This window comes from Hylobates moloch, unplaced genomic scaffold (assembly GCF_009828535.3).
Source record: "Hylobates moloch isolate HMO894 unplaced genomic scaffold, HMol_V3 SCAFFOLD_6, whole genome shotgun sequence".
Lineage (NCBI taxonomy): Eukaryota > Metazoa > Chordata > Mammalia > Primates > Hylobatidae > Hylobates > Hylobates moloch.
The window spans coordinates 148,068,046-148,084,839 of record NW_026652281.1 but is presented as its reverse complement, the minus strand read 5'-3'; the positions used below and the strand labels follow the sequence as shown (position 1 = coordinate 148,084,839).

The 16,794-nt window shown below is 34.9% G+C and overlaps 1 protein-coding gene across 7 annotated transcripts in view; it reads right to left on the bottom strand.

Annotated features, from left to right (window-relative positions):
- The window catches only part of RANBP17 (RAN binding protein 17), a 447,403-nt gene that overhangs the window by 382,754 nt on the left and 47,855 nt on the right, over window positions 1-16,794 (bottom strand). For 6 of the 7 annotated variants that reach the window (XM_032158613.2, XM_058440137.1, XM_058440138.1 and 3 more), the window contains 7 exons: window positions 16,155-16,259; window positions 14,768-14,933; window positions 11,683-11,756; window positions 9,566-9,685; window positions 7,273-7,419; window positions 6,528-6,700; window positions 1,504-1,697 (listed from right to left, as the gene is read on the bottom strand). In XM_032158613.2, the coding sequence (XP_032014504.1) occupies window positions 1,504-1,697; window positions 6,528-6,700; window positions 7,273-7,419; window positions 9,566-9,685; window positions 11,683-11,756; window positions 14,768-14,933; window positions 16,155-16,259 (979 nt within the window). Of the gene's footprint in view, window positions 1-1,503; window positions 1,698-6,527; window positions 6,701-7,272; window positions 7,420-9,565; window positions 9,686-11,682; window positions 11,757-14,268; window positions 14,421-14,767; window positions 14,934-16,154; window positions 16,260-16,794 lie in introns of those variants that run through there. The other variant, XM_058440142.1, reaches the window with a different exon arrangement.

Here is a 16,794-nt window from a genome sequence, read left to right as displayed (position 1 = left end):
ACAGTACCTACTAAAGCTGAATATATAATGGATATACACAACAATTGTTACAGGAGCACTGATTTTATTAACAAAAAACAGAAAACAAATACCTATTAACAAGAGAATGCACAAATAAACTGAGATACATTCAAACAACGTAACAGTGCATGGCACTGAAAATGAAGGAACTATAGCTATATGCATCAGTATGAGCTGTCATAAATAAAATACTGAGAAATGGTAAGAATAAAGTTGTCAAAGAATAAATGCAGTATGATTCCATTTGTATAAAGTTGGAAATAGGCAATATCATGTATTATCTTCAGAATGCATACACGTGGTAAAACTGAAGAAAAGGCATGAATTGATAAACACAAAATTCAAGATTATTAAGTATTTTCTATTGATAGGAAAGAGGACAGATGTGGAAAGAGGAACAAAAAATGCTGCAAAGGTATTGGCAATGACCTATTCCTTAAGCAAGGTAACGGTGTTTGTAGTTACTGCTATTCTGTATGTCTCAATATATATAAATATCCTTTTATATGAATTTGATATTTAATAACTTTCAAAACTCTTCTAGAAGAATAAATCAATAATGAAGAGACTAAATGCTGCAAAACTGTTAGTTCTCCCCATTTAATTTACAAATAAGATCCCATAAAAGAAAAAAAAACACTGAAGTAGAGAATATTATCTCACACTAGCCCCTCAGCAGTATTGTGTGACTTAAAGCAAGATGGACAGATAATAAACAAAAGGCATTTTTAAAAAACGTTATTCAAATGTAAAGGATAACCTTCTAAAAGTTTTTTTAAGTTAAAATGGGAAATCACTGGAAGTAAACTTGATTATGATCCCTTACTAAACTCACTTTCCAATACAAGATAAACAAATATGAAAAACAAGTTCAGAACTATAAAGTGCTTTCTACTAGAAATTTCCATTCCCGTAGTGCATCTTATCAAGAAAATTGGAAAAACGTATTTATTTTTACTCCCTAAGTTCCTGAAAGGACCTAAAAGGATATACAGAAATAAATACCTCCTCCATCAATAAAGGATTAAGAACAAAATAAAGAAGAAATTGAGGAATAAAAATAATAGTAAAGCCATAATGAAGGCTAATACCTAAAAGCAAAATCATAATGCTATATTATATACTTTTTATTGGCTGAAATTGGGTTCTGAGTTTACAATCAAGTATAGCAAAGAAGAAAGCATAACCAGTTAAGATAGTTATGTTCATAAACTATCTGCTCAAGGGCCATTATCAATTTTTCTTGATATTGATTGCAGAGAGAAGTATATACTATGAATCTTATAGAGGAAAACTGAAAAAAAAAAAAATCAACCAACAAATTACCAATACACCCAGAAGGTTAATAAAATGAATGGTTTATTAGGGGACCAGGAATTGGGGAAAATACATAAAAATAATTTGCAGTAAAACTATTAAAGTGATTAATGATGTTAATTAATATTCAACATAATACTCAGTAGTCATATAAAGTTTACTAACCTTCCTGAATGGTGATGTCCACAGTTACACCAGAAGATGGATGCAGAAGTTTTTGGTAATTCTGTGCATTTTGGTCGAATAACTGCACAAGAAGAGTACATGTCTTTTCATATTCACATCTGCTGACAGTGCACAACTGCTCCAACTGCTGAAACACAGTGGCAGTATCATCCAGTGGATCATCTAAGTGATCTCTGCAAACACAGAATAAGTTTGCAGACAACATTAGAATGTGAAGTACTTTTATTCACCACAAATAAACTTTATGTTAAATAAAAATTCTATAATAAAGGAATAAAAGACAGAGGCAGGAGGATCACTTGGGGCCAGGAGTTTGACACCAGCCAGGCCAACATAGCAAAATCCTGACTCTAAAAATACAAAAGTTAGCTGGACATGGTGGCACACACCTGTAATCCCAGCTACGCAAGAGGCTGAGGCATGAGAATGGCTTGAACTTGGAAGGCGGAGGTTGCAGTGAGCTAAGACTACGCCACTGCACTCCGGCTGGGGTGACAGGGCGAGACTCTGTCTCTAAAAATAAAAAATAAAAAAAATAAAAAATAAAATAGAAATGTATTAGAAAGTAAAAAATAAAACTGTCTATATCTGAAGATGGCATGATTATGTAAATGGAAAATATTTTTAGAAACACAAAAATGCTACTCAAACTAATAGGTAAGTTTACTAAGGTCATAGCATACAAGGTCAATATACAAAATGACCTGTATTAGTAGATATTGGCAGTGAACAATTGGAAATTCAAATTTAAAAAACAGTACCATACAAAGGCAGTAGGAAACACAAAATATCAATTAAATCTACCTAAATGTATGCAAGATCTGAAGGCTAAATACCATAAAATGTTTGATGAAAGAAATCAGAGAAGAGCTAAATTAAAAGATAGACATGCTCAGGAACTAAGAAACTCAATATTGGTGAGATGTCAGTTCTTTCCTCAAGTTAATCTACAGTTTCAATGCAATCCCAGTCAAAATCTCAGCAGAACTTCTTTGTAGAAACTGAGATACTGATTCAAACATATACATGGAAAAGCAAAGAAAGTAGAATTGCCAAAACAATTTTGAAAGAGAAAAGCCACTTAGAGAACTCATACTATCTGGTTTCAAAGCTTATTATAAACCTAATCAAGACAGGGTACTGGTGAAAGAACAGACACACAGATCAATGAAGATAGAGTCCAGAAATAGAACTACACATATGCGGTAAATTAATTTTTGACAAAAGCATAAAAACAATTCAATGGAGAAAGGATAGTCTGTTACACAAATGATGTTGAAATAACTGGTCATCTATAGGCCAAAAAAAAAAAAAAAAAAGAACTCTAGCCTTATGCCAGGTAATATACAAAAATTAGCCTGAAAGAGATCACAGACTAAAATGTAAATTCTAAGACAATAAAACTCCTAGAAGAGAAAATAAAAGAAAAATCTCTCTGACCTTGGATTAGTTTCCATAGGTATAACAACAAAAACATAATACATAAAAGAAAACATAAAGCACTGGACATAGTCAAAATTTAAAACTTCTGCTCCTCTAAAGACTCTGTTAAGAAAATGAAAAGGCAGAGGGTTTCCAAGATGGCCGAATAGGAACAGCTCCGGTCTGCAGCCCCCAGTGAGATCAGTGCAGATGGGTGATTTCTGCATTTCCAACTGAGGTGCCTGGTTCGTCTCATTGGGACTGGTTGGACAGTGGGTGCAGCCCACGGAGGGCACGCTGAAGCAGGGCAGGGCGTCGCCTCACCCAGGAAGCACAAGGGATCGGGGAATTTCCCTTTCCTAGCCAAGGGAAGCCGTGACAGACTGTATCTGGAGAAACAGTACACTTCTGACCAAATGCTGTGCTTTTCCCACGGTCTTAGCAACCTGCAGACCAGGAGATACCCTCCTGTGCCTGGCTCAGTGGGTCCCACGCCCATGGAGACTTACTCACTGCTAGTGCAACAGTCTGAGATCAAACTGTGATGCTGCAGCTTGATGGGGAAAGGGGCGTCCGCCATTGCTGAGGCTTGAATAGCTCACAGTGTAAACAAAGCACGGACTGGGCAGAGCCCACCGCAGCTCAGCCTCTATAGATTCCACCTCTGGTGGCAGGGCATAGGAGAACAAAAGGCAGCAGACAGCTTCTGCAGACTTAAACGTCCCTGTCTGACAGCTCTGAAGAGAGCAGTGGTTCTCTTAGCATGGCGTTCAAGCTCCGAGAACGAACAGACCACCTCCTCAAGCGGGTCCCTGACCCCCGTGTAGCCTGACTGGGAAACACCTCCCAGTAGGGGCAAAGAGACACCTCAAACAGGCAGGTGACCCTCTGGGATGAAGCTTCCAGAGGAAGGATCAGGCAGCACTGGTTGCTGTTCTGTAGCCTCTGCTGTTGATACCAAGACAAACAGGGTCTGGAATGGACCCCCAGCAAACTCCAACAGACCTGCAGCTGAGGGGTCTGTTAGAAGGAAAACTAACAAACAGAAAGGAATAGCATCAACATCAACAAAAAGGACATCCACACAGAAACCCCATCTGTAGGTCACCAACATCAAAGACCAAAGGTAGATAAAACCACAAAGATGAGAAACCAGACCAGAAAAGCTGAAAATTCCAAAAACCAGAGCACCTCTTCTCCTCCAAAGGATTGCAGCTCCTCACCAGCAAGGGAACAAAACTGGATGGAGACTGAGTTTGATGAGTTGACAGAAGTAGGCTTCAGAAGGTCGGTAATAACAAACTTCTTTGAGCTAAAGAAGCATGTTCTAACCCAATGCAAGGAAGCTATGAACCTTGATAAAACATTCCATGCTCATGGATAGGAAGAATCAATATTGTGAAAATGGCCATACTGCCCAAGGTAATTTATAGATTCAATGCTATCCCCATCAAGCTACCACTGACTTTCTTCACAGAATTGGAAAAAGCTACTTTAAAGTTCATATGGAACCAAAAAAGAGCCTGCGTAGCTAAGACAATACAAGCAAAAAGAACAAAGCTGGAGGCATCACGCTACCTGACTTCGAACTATACTACAAGGCTACAGTAACCAAAACAGCATGGTACTGGTACCAAAACGGAGATATAGACCAATGGAACAGAACAGAGCCCTCAGAGATAACACCACGCATCTATAACCATCTGATCTTTGAATAACCTGACAAAAACAAGAAATGCGGAAAGGATTCCCTATTTAATAAATGGTGCTGGGAAAACTGGCTAGCCATATGTAGGAAGCTGAAACTGGATCCCTTCCTTACACTTTACACAAAAATTAACTCAAGATGCATTAAAGACTTGAATGTAAGACCTAACACCATAAAAACCCTAGAAGAAAACCCAGGCAATACCATTCAGGACACAGGCATGGGCAAGGACTTCATGACTAAAACACCAAAAGCAATGACAACAAAAGCTAAAATTGACAAATGGGATCTAATTAAACTAAAGAGCTTCTGCACAGCAAAAGAAACTATTATTAGAGTGAACAGGCAACCTACAGAATGGGAGAAAATCTTTGCAATCTACCCATCTGACAAAGGGCTAATATCCAGAATCTACAAAGAACTTAAACAAATTTACAAGAAAAAAACAACCCCATCAAAAAGTGGGCAAAGGATATGAACAGACACTTCTCAAAAGAAGACATTTGTGCAGCCAACAGACACATGAAAAAATGCTCATCATCACTGGTCAGAGAAATGCAAATCAAAACCACAATGAGATACCATCTCAAGCCAGTTAGAATGGTGATCATTAAAAAGTCAGGAAACTAATGGGTGCAGGAAATCAACATGGCACATGGATACATATGTAACAAACCTGCACATTGTGCACATGTACCCTAAAACCCTAAAGTATAATAAAAAAAAAATTATGGAAAAAAAAAAAAAAGTCAGGAAACAACAGATGCTGGAGAGGATGTGGAGAAATAGGAATGCTTTTACACTGTTGGTGGGAATGTTCGTGGAAGACAGTGTGGCAAGACATTGTGCACGTGTACCCTAGAACTTGAAGTATAATACAAAAAAAGAAAGAAAATGAAAAGGCAAACAACAGAGAAAATATTTGCAAACACATAACAGAAAGACTTGTGAAGAAAATATACAGACTGCTCAAATCTCAATATAAGAAAATTACAACCCAATTAAAAATGGGAAATGGATTTGACTAGCATATTACCAATGAATACATACACATGGTAAATAAGTGCATGAAAATATGCTCAACATTATTAGTCACTAAGGGAAAACCACAATGAGGTACACACCTATTAGAATGAGTAAAATTTTTTCAAACTAAAAATATCAAGTGCTAGTGAGAACACAGAGCAATTAAGTCTTTCAAACATTGTGAGCGGGAATGCAAAATGGTACAGCCACTTTGCAAAATAGTTTGGCAGCTTCTTGTGAAGTAAAATATATACTATACTTAACATGCATCCCAGGAATCCCACACCTAGGTATTTACCCAGGAGAAACAAAAACTTATGTTTGTACAAAATCTGTGCAGGAGTATTTACATCAGTTTTATTTACAATTGCCAAAAACATAAACAACTCCAAAGTCCAGCAACAGGTGAATTGGTAAACAAACTGATATATCCACAAAATGGAATACTACTCAGCAATGAAAGTAAAGTACTAACACAACACAGAGGACTCTCAAATGCATTATGCTAAGTGGGAAAAAATCAGACTAAAAAGCTGCATACTGTATAATTTCATTTATACAACATTCTGGAAAAGGCAAAAAAAAATTACAGGGACACAAAACAGATCAGTAACTGCCAGAGATGAGGGTGAGGAGAGGGGCTGACTGAAAAAGGTGCCAAAAGAACTATCTGGATTGATGGAACTATTCTATATCTCAATTGTGATGGTAGTTCTACAACTGTGTGCACTTGTCAGAAATCATACAACTGTACACTAAAAAAGGTGAGTTTTAAATTTATACATTTATCTTAAAAAATTCCAACTGTCAAAAGGAAATACAACAAAAACATTTAGTTTTTGAATACCTCACAACTATGGCAACAGAGTCCAACCGAGAAGTGATAAAGGCCTTTGTGATTTCTGGTGCATAAGTGTCTAATAGGTGGGGTTCAGTTGATTTCACAAAAGGAACAGACGCTACCATCCTTTGCCACAGAGTTAACAAATAATGAACACTGTTAGGAGCAAATTCCCAATGCTACAAAGAAATAAAGCAAAAGTTATTTAAAATATTACATCTTCCTACAATAAGAATTACAGAATAAAATTACTAAACATCTATTTTTAAATTAACTTTTATTCTTACCATAAAACTAATGAACACTTAATATAGCAAATTTATAAATGCAAAAAAGTAGAAAGAAACCAACATTTCTATTATTTTACCACCCAGAGTAACATTAAAATATTACTCTACTTCCCTCTAATCATTCCATGAATATTTTTCAGAGTTCACATCATGTGAAAAACATGGTTTTATAATCTCTCCCCTAAAATTATAAAACTTCAATATAATCTGTAAAAATTTTATTTCTTCACATAGATTTTACTATAGTTTCTCAAGCCATTATTCAATTATTAGATATTTAAGTAGCTTCTCAATTTTTGTTATATACATTTCAATGAACTTTTTTACCTAAAACCCTGCAATGAACATTTCCAGCAAAGTAATCAAATTAATAGATATTTTTAAAATACCCCCACCAACCCTTACCAAGAAGTTGTTTTAAAACTGGCTACAGTTTAACATAATTACATATTTTTACCTACCTGTAGGCTAGTAATGGTAAAATTAGCAATCAATCTAATAACTTCAGGATATTCCTTCACCATAACTAATTCTCCCAGCTGATAATTTGTCTTTAAACGAGCCAAAAATCGGCAAAATTCATGATAATTACCTGGATCAGACAAACCCTAAATTATGAGACAAAAAGAAAGGCTTAAAAACAAGCCAACCTATGGACAATAAAATCAGTAAAACCCCAAAGCATCTTAAGTCTCCCAATTTTCATGGGTACTTACTTAAAATACTCTGTGTCAACTGGGTAGTTAACAATGTAAAAAAAATAGATGCCTGCTAGGTCTAGTTTTGTCATCAATGATTAATAATAAAGAATTCAAAGCAGAGGCCTTGGAAGAAGATCTGCATCACAATGACTAAATTATAATTTTGGGGAAGCTATTATAGTACACAAAAGTTTTGAGAGTGTGTGTGTGTGTGTGTGTGTGTGTGTGTGTGTGTGTACTGTGGTTTAAACAGAAGTCAACAAAGGATCTGGAAAATATTTAAGATTAAAAGTAAACTCTAGGAAAGAACAATACTCATCAGACTTAAATGGTATGTATGAGCACACAAATGACAGAAATTTTCTTAATTAAACAAATATTTATTGAGTATCTACAGGCACTGTACCCTCAAGCAACTCCGTGTCTCTCCATGTCTCTAGACAGTCATTCAAACAAATTACTGCAATGTAAGGAATAAAGCTGAGCAAATAACTAAAGTTGAGCAAAAACAAAATTTACCCAGGTAAATTTTGGGGGAGTATAGATTAAAAGGAAATAACAAAAAAGGTCTGCCCAGTGGTCTGTAAGCTCCTTGAAAACAGTTTTAGTATGCACTGTAGCTGGGATGAAACAGAATTCAAAAAGTTATCTTTGTAAAACTGAAAGTCTCTAAGCGATTTCATTCATAGGAGCTCCATGAAATATATAGAAAATAGTATCTATTAAGGACAAATAACCAAAAAATTTTGTAATCATAGATCTTTAAAACATGTTTGTGATTCTAAAACAATCTAATATTCATACCAACTTTTACAGCCATGGAACATCAACATAAGGATGTTGGAAAATCATTTAAGAGAAATTATCAGGCATTAGCATATTATCTTCCACCTTGATGATATTGAGTTAAACAACTAAAAATTTTAAAATATACTGGTAAAATCCTCTTTATCAGCAAAACAGAAAATTTCACAACTATACTAACATTGAAAAGATAAAATAAATGCTTAACCCATAAAATACTTCTGAGAATATGCAAAAACAATTGCTTTTTGTAGAACATTCTTACTAAAGATATTATATGTCACCCCCCAAAATTTATTAATAACCAAGAGAATTAGATAAACCTCCTTAAATCATTTAACCTTTAAAAATCTGTATTTTACAGATATTTTAAACAAAATCAAAATAAAAAGTAAAACAAAATATTTTATCTAAGCACCCAAAATCACTCAATAGCAGCTTTGCAGTTCTCTGAAATGAATATTGGCAATGAAGCTCTAAAGTTAATGCAGAAAAAATTTTAAAATCTACAAACTCTTACTTGTCCACAAGAGGGCAAGAAAACATTATTTCATAATTTAAGGCCACTTGCTCCAATATTAACATTCCGATTTATATTATGTCTTCTATTCATAAGGTGGACATACTGAATTAATCACTTCAGTAGTTTAAGAAGTGCAAGCAAAGAAATGTAACACAATGGTAAAAGACAGAAGCATAGTAAGATAGATAATCTCTAGTCATATTTGCCTAAAAGAAAAAAATAAGAGAAACACAGAAGTCAGCCATGGAAACATCCATTTTTAAAAACTACCCATCTCTACTACAAATGACATCTAAGGGCTGAGCATGGTGGCTCATGCCTGTAATCCCAGCACTTTGGGAGGCCGAGGCAGGTGGATCACTTGAGGTCAGGAGTTTGAGACCAGCCTGGTCAACATGGTGAAACCCCGTCTCTACTAAAACTACAAAAATTAGCAGGGGTGGTGGGTGCAAGCCTATAATCCCAGCTACTCAAGAGGCTGAGGGAGAAGAATCGCTTGAACCCAGGAGGTGGAGGTTGCAGTGAGGCAAGATTGCACCACTGCACTCCAGCCTGGGCAACAGAGCAAGACTTGATCTCAACAACAACAAAAAAAGCTCTAAGGAAGATAAATATGATACTAAATGTTTTCTTCCAGAATCATAATAAATTCATGATGAGTTTATTATGTGCCTTTAGCTGAAAAACTGTATCTCTATGCTAAGTATTAAATTACTTCATAAATACCTGAGGGTTTTCAAGTATCCTTTTTACTCCCTTAATTAAATTACCAAGGTACTTGGCACGTTCAGGACTGTTAAATAAGGACCTTCTTGTCGAAGCAAACTGAACTAAACATGAAAGTGCCTAAAAAATACCAAAAAAATTTCATTTCAATTTTCAAAGTAACTGTGGCCACATGTAAGGAATACTACTAGTCTTTACACTTAAAATGAATTTAATTTTAATGCATTATAGAATATAATGCATTATAATGCAACATAGAATATAATGCATTATAATGCAACATAAAAAGCATTATAGAACATAAAAATAATAAAAGCTAAATATCATCAACCACTTCCACCACCCACAATCCTTCTACCCCATCATAAAAATTCCTATTTGTATGTATTCCCCTCTAATGTTTTTTCATTAACAAAATCTGCCAGTTCAAGGCCTGGACATGCTATATATTTAATAGGCTCTCAATTGCTTACGATGCCCAGTTCCATTTTCTAATGAATCAGGTTTTCTACCGAAAAGAAAATATGGTTTCGTGGTACAGTATGTTTGGGAAATAGTGCACATTATGTACTGTGGTATCCTGTGGGAGGGGGCAGGGGGAACCTGTAATGTAATCCAGCATATTCCAAATTTAATTGGTCAAGGAATATTTTACAACATCCATTAGCATCTTAAAAAATAGTCTGAAAATGGTGCTGGAAAAGGTAGGCACTTTCTGGTGAGAAAAGAGACAAAAATCAAATGATGCCGTTTTTAGATGTGCTCCAGTTTGCCACAGCCCCTACCATTAGAACCTAAAACCCAAATTAAAAACAAAAACAAAAAGTCCTTAGAAAACTCAGAAGTACAAGTATGGGAACCACTAGCGTATTATAAACACCTGGGTTGGGGGCAAAAAAGACCTGTGTTTGAATCTCAATGCCAATATTTTCTTTGTTGCCCTGGGGGAGGTCACTTAGTCAATCTAGGTCTGTTTTCTGTTTTTCTGGGTCTACATAGTAGGGATTTTATTATTTACCTTTCGGGGCCACTTTGAAGATTAAGTGAGGTAAGTATCATACAATAAATAGGACATGTCCAATAAATGTTCGTTACTATCTCTCAAAGCAGTTGTTTTCTACTTTATTTTTTAAGCACTGGTATTTTTTTGCTTTATCCCAAAACATAATTACATGAAACCATGGTTTCTACACAATTAAAAGCAAGACTGTTGTGACTGAAAGACAGAAGGCTGTGGCTCCAACTGGAAACATGAGGTACTCTGAGAAACCCAGTTTAAAAAGCACTACCTTAAACTCTAGATTCAAGAGAAGACATGTTCTTTTAAAAAGGACATTTCTGTGAATGCTTTCCTCCCTTTTAGGCAATAAGATACCTAAACAAACATATCGCTGATATATACTTTAAATATGGAATATGTTTTTCAGAAAATGGCAATATTAGAACTCCCCAGCTTTACTTCTGCAAGTTTAAACATTAAACTTATGATTTTTTAATAGCCTTGACAGATTTGTTTTAGGCTCCGCAAAGATGGAGCTCAGAGTCTCAAAGTTCTATATAACTACAGAGTATCAAGAACTTTTTAAGCATGCAATAGAATTTACACTGATTCAAAAAATATATAAATAACTGGCTTGATGAACACAATTCAAGTGAGTAGATCCCCTTCGTTTCTTATTCAGAGATCTGAAGGGGACAGCCTGTCAAACCTAAGACATGGAGCCAGGCAAGGTTGAGGAAGACTTAGAGAAGGGTAGTAGAAGGGAAAGTCCTTGTGTGGTGGTCAGCTGCTGGACTTAGGCCCTATGGGAACTGAGTAGGAAAAAATATATATATTTAGAGATTGGTAGGTTGTCCTGGCTCTGGGCAAGAGCTAAATCAATAGTTACTGGTTCTAGGCTCACCCATGAAATAAAATGTAATGTTGACAAAACAAACAAAATTTGACAAATAGTTTAAGCAGTATACATCCCAGAAAATACAAGAACTTATTGTGAAAAGTAAACTCAATTGAATATATAAACAGAATTTTTGAAGTAAATATATACCACCCCTTATTTAAATTAGATAAAAATCACAGGTATTTTTTAACGAAATAACGAATGACTTTTACTTACTAACTGAGACAGTAGTGGTGGAAGTGAATGATACAAATTGAAGAAAAGATCCAATGTTTCTGGTTCCAGGAAAACTGGGAAAAAAAATTATTTTCTAACACCATTACTTTCAATTCAGTGATCTTAACGAAGTAAGACAATATCACACAAACTGAGAAATCCAAGACCTCTGCATGTGGCCATTCCTTCCAGTTAGGCCTATTTTTAATTCCCAGCTATTTTCCTTTGAAAGATGAAATAATACAGACAGAAATTAACTAGCCAGGCTCTTCCTCATGTAGCACTTCCTCTATGTAGCACTACAGTTTGAAACGGGAGAATCTTCTATTTTTATTTGTATTTAAGTAATATAAACATTGAGAATTCAAACAGTATCAAAAAGTAAACAGTATTAAAAAGCTTATAATAAAAAAAAACTGTACCCTATCCCATTCCAACTGCTTTTCAACTCTTTTAGCTATAGTTAGTCATGTTTCCAAATAATAGCCTATACTATTTCTTCATTTGATTGTTTTACTTTAGACATCAACTGCATTCCTATTACAGTGTGTAACGCTTTAGCTGTCTAATCACGAATGCCACATCCCTACCACACCTACCACTCTCTCCACAAGCAATCCTCTCAAAAACCCACCCATTATTATCACAATTTGTGATTAAATCAATTCTATGTGTTTACATTTATTATGACTATGTAAATAACATTAACGACTGAGCTGTAATTACATCACATTTCTAATACTCACTGGACTTAATCATAGCATCTTTTCTGTGCTTAGTTGTGTATCTGTCACTAATTCTCTCCAAATGCTCTGACAGATTGAGACAATGTTCTTCATAACATGTTCCACACCATCAACAGCATCAAATAACCCATCATTTGCATTCACCCACCGCTACCTCCCAGAGCCTTCAACTTGAACTGGTTGCTCCTTAACTTTGTTATACAACTGTAGCCTTTTTATGTCTTTCACTGTCATCTTGTGTTGAAGTGCCCATTTCCCAAATTCCATTATCTTCCACTTTCTTTGCATGTACATCAAGTAGCTTCCTGAGAGCAAGTACATAAGGGATAAATTTTGGAAGCACTCGCATATCTGAAAACGTCTTTATTCCATCTTAGATTTGATAAGTTTGGTCTAGTTTGGAAACAGCTTTCCCTCAGAAGCCTGAAGATACTACTATATTGTCTTCTAGCTTTCAGTGCTGTTGAGAAGTCTAATACCTTCTTGACCCCAATCCTTTGTAGGAAGAGACTTACTTTTTTCTTTCTGGTAAGTTTTACAATTTTTTTCTTTATCCTTACTATTCTAAAATGTCATGATTATAAAGCTTAGTGAGTATCTTTTTTATTCATTATGCTGGGAACTTGGTGGGATCTTTCAATCCAAAAATGCATACCCTTCAGAGCTCAGAATATTTTGGGGTACTATCTGTTTGCAAATTTCCTTCTTTCTCCATCCTCTCTTTCTAGAACTCCTAACCGTCACACCTCCTTAATTTCATCTTCTAGTTTTCTTATTTTTTTTCCTCCTATCAAACATCTCCTTGCTTTTTTGTTCTACATTCTAGGAGACTGTGTTAACTTTATCTTACAACTTTTCCACTGGATGTTTTATTTTGGCAACTGTCCTGTAAATTTGGAACATTCTCTGAACAATATCCTGTCCTTGTTTCAGGGATGCATTATCTCATCATCTCTCTGGGCATATTCATTATATCTTTCTGAAGTTTATTTCTACTTTCACCTTGTCTCTGTTGCTATTAACTACCCTCCATTTTAAAATTAAACTTTGAGATAATTGTAGATTCACATGCAGTTGCAAAAAATAATACAGAAAGACCCCGTGAACTCCCACCCATTTTCCTACAATGGTAATTTCTTGCAAAACTACAGTATAATATCTCAACCAGGACACTCACATTGATAAAATCCACAATCTTATTCAGATTTCTCAGTTTTACATGTACTCATGTGTGTGTAGATGTGTGTGTTCAGTCTGTGAAATTTTTTATTACATGTATTGGTTCATGTTTCCATCACCACAGTCAAGATATAGAACACAAAGTTCCCTTTTGTTGTTGTAGTCTCTGATCTCCATATTAGAAGTTTTTCACAAAATTAATACTGTTCCTCTATTATATCTGGTATCCATGAATATGAGGCCTCTCCAATTTTATTTCTTGAGGAAAAAAACTCTGGTCTTGGAAAGTAAAGAAGTAGCACAGGTAGAGAAAAGGGAGGAAAAGGCAGTCACCTAGCTGCACAGGTGGTAGAGAAGATCCTGGAGAGTTTAACTGTTCAGAGTACAGACTTTTTATCAAACCCCATCAGCCCCATTTCCCAATTCTGAGCTCAGAGGTACTTTAGGTGCCACCATTTTTCTGGAACATGGGAGAACAAATTAGCTTCCTTTTTCTTGGTATCCCTTTCTATAAGCAAGTTGCGACTCTCCTCTTCTAGGTCACTTAATCTAATTCGTTCTCTTTATAACCCTAAAAAATATGTTGACATCTCTTGCCAACTCTTCATATTAAACTTTTTTCTTTCTCATGATGACCCTTCATACTGAACTTTTTTCTTACTTGATCTCCAAGTTGTTGAAATCTGCACTGTGCAAAGATCATTTGCAGAATCACCTACTGAACTGCCAATGAAGTCAAAGTTAAGGCAGTTAAGGACCAGTTTCAAGACCTTCATTACCAGATTTTGCTAACATTGATCCGGAAGATTTAAAGGTTTGGCCAACACCTGAAAATGATCATAAACAGAGTGGGATCCTGTCCCACTGTGTTTATCTGAAAGTTTCAAATCAGAGCTCTTGACTTTCCTCCCAAATCTGCTCTCCATTTAGCTCTAGTGCAGTCCTTGTTTTTTCTTTTTTCCAAAATCAAAATATAGAAGTTACTATAATATGAATTACAGAAAACATTTCAATATTAGCCATCAGCAGCTACTTTAGGTTACAAATCCATTTGAGCTCTTTTTTTAATTCCTAGCAAAAAGATAACTATACATAGGGAAACGATATTGCTTAATACTGTGCCTTTATGTTGATGACCCTTCACACCAAACTTTTCTTACTTGTTCTCCAAGCTGTTGGAATCTGCACCGTGCAAAGATCATCTGCAGATTCATCTGCTGAACTGCCAATGAAGTCAAAGTTAAGGCAGTTAAGGACCAGTTTCAAGACCTGCATTACCAGATTTTGCTGACATTGATCTTGAAGATTTAAAGGTTTGGCCAACACCTGAAAAAAGTACAAAATCAAATAAAACACTGTGAAATACATCAATAAACTTACACTTCATGACTTAAAATAATTTTTCAATGTCAAATGAAAACTAGTAAGAGTTTACAAAGTTATACTGTTCCATATATGAGGAAGTAATATTACCTTCTTCAAGAAAAACTGGGTTAACTTCATGCATAAAAGAATCATACTCAGCTAATAAAGGCAATCAGAACTCTGAATGTTGGAGGATACTCACAAAGCTTCTGGAGAACAATCCTGTTTCCAAAATAATGCCCATTCTCACACAAACCGAAAACAATTATACCTTTTAGGTATATTGTGAAATATTTATAGAGGAAATTATATGAAATTTGGGATTCTGCTTATATGAAATTTGGGATTCTGCTTGAAGAATAATATAAAAAGTGGGTAGGTAGGAATAGAGAGAAAACAAGATTGGCCGTGAGTTGCTACTGTTTAACTGGCTGATAGGTTAACTGGTTATACTAGTCTATCTACTTTTGTGTATGTTAAAATTTTCTATGTTAAAAGAAAAATTTTAAGATAATAGAAGGTCTTTGGGTCTGACATAGTGTGGCAGTTGTCATGTTACTATACCAACGAACTGAAATAATTGGAAACTAGTGCTTATTGGAGCATACTTTCAGAAATGCTGTATTACACCAATTATCAGGCTTGAATAGCATGATGGAGTCCCTATATTATACAAGAGAATACAGTATCATTACAAATCATACTATCACTAATATTCGATACAGCACTAAGTAGCAAATGGGGAAATACTATTTCCCAAAGAAGTTGTTAAAGTCAACGATCTTGGCTGAACTATGAATAAATTTTGATAGCTGATGAATCAGGAAAATATTGTCATTTCATTTTTCATCTGCATCCTATCAAAATATAAGCAAGTAGATAAAGAAACTAATACTAAATTAGCTTCTATAATTAAAGAATCAACACTGGGAAGGCAATGAAACTACCACCTAAAGATAAGTTATTAGATTCCCTTTGGATTTCACCTTATCGTATGCCCAGTGAGTAAAAGTGAATTTTTTGGAACTGCTTACAGACTTATGCAAATTTACTATACTTAAGTCTGTCCACAATAATTCTTTAAAAGGCAGAATTGGGGGGAAAATCCAACTGAAATTTTTTTGAAACTCTTAAAATTTCCCAAATATTCTAACTAGGAAGTTGAATTATCAAATAACTTACCTCTTTCAAAAGAGAGCATGCTAGCACTAAAATGTCTTTGAGAGAAGTATCACGAAATGAGGTAGCTATTTTCCTGTGTTTTGCTGAAGGTCTAGAATAATCAACCTAAGAAAATAAAGATGAAATTAGTTTAACCAGACCTATGAAAAAGCAAAGCAAAATTTACTAAAAAAAAAAAGGAAATAAACAAGTAGAATCCAAGTTTCTAGACTGTTTCAATTTAATGTTCTTCCTACAACACATACTGATCCCGATACTAAAAACCAAAGTTCATCACACTTTCAGAGGCAGTATAAACAACACAGATTATAAAATAAAAATAGATACTAAGACTATTAACTCCTGAACCATGTACCATATTTTACATCATGCAGTAACAACTTCCCTGTTCCTCACATTCCACCTGTAAAATGAGAAATCTCCAATATAATCTCCAAATTCTAACTTTGTCTATAAATAAGCACACTGAATTAGCCACAGAAAAATTCTTCTAGCTGAAAGTGATATTCCTATATATACCATATATGTCATTGGTTCATATATCTTTCATACTATGAAAAGAAACCAAGGCAGAAATTATAAATAATCAGAAATCGGATTTATTATACAAGCAATAGTATATTCCCTCTGAATATTTTAT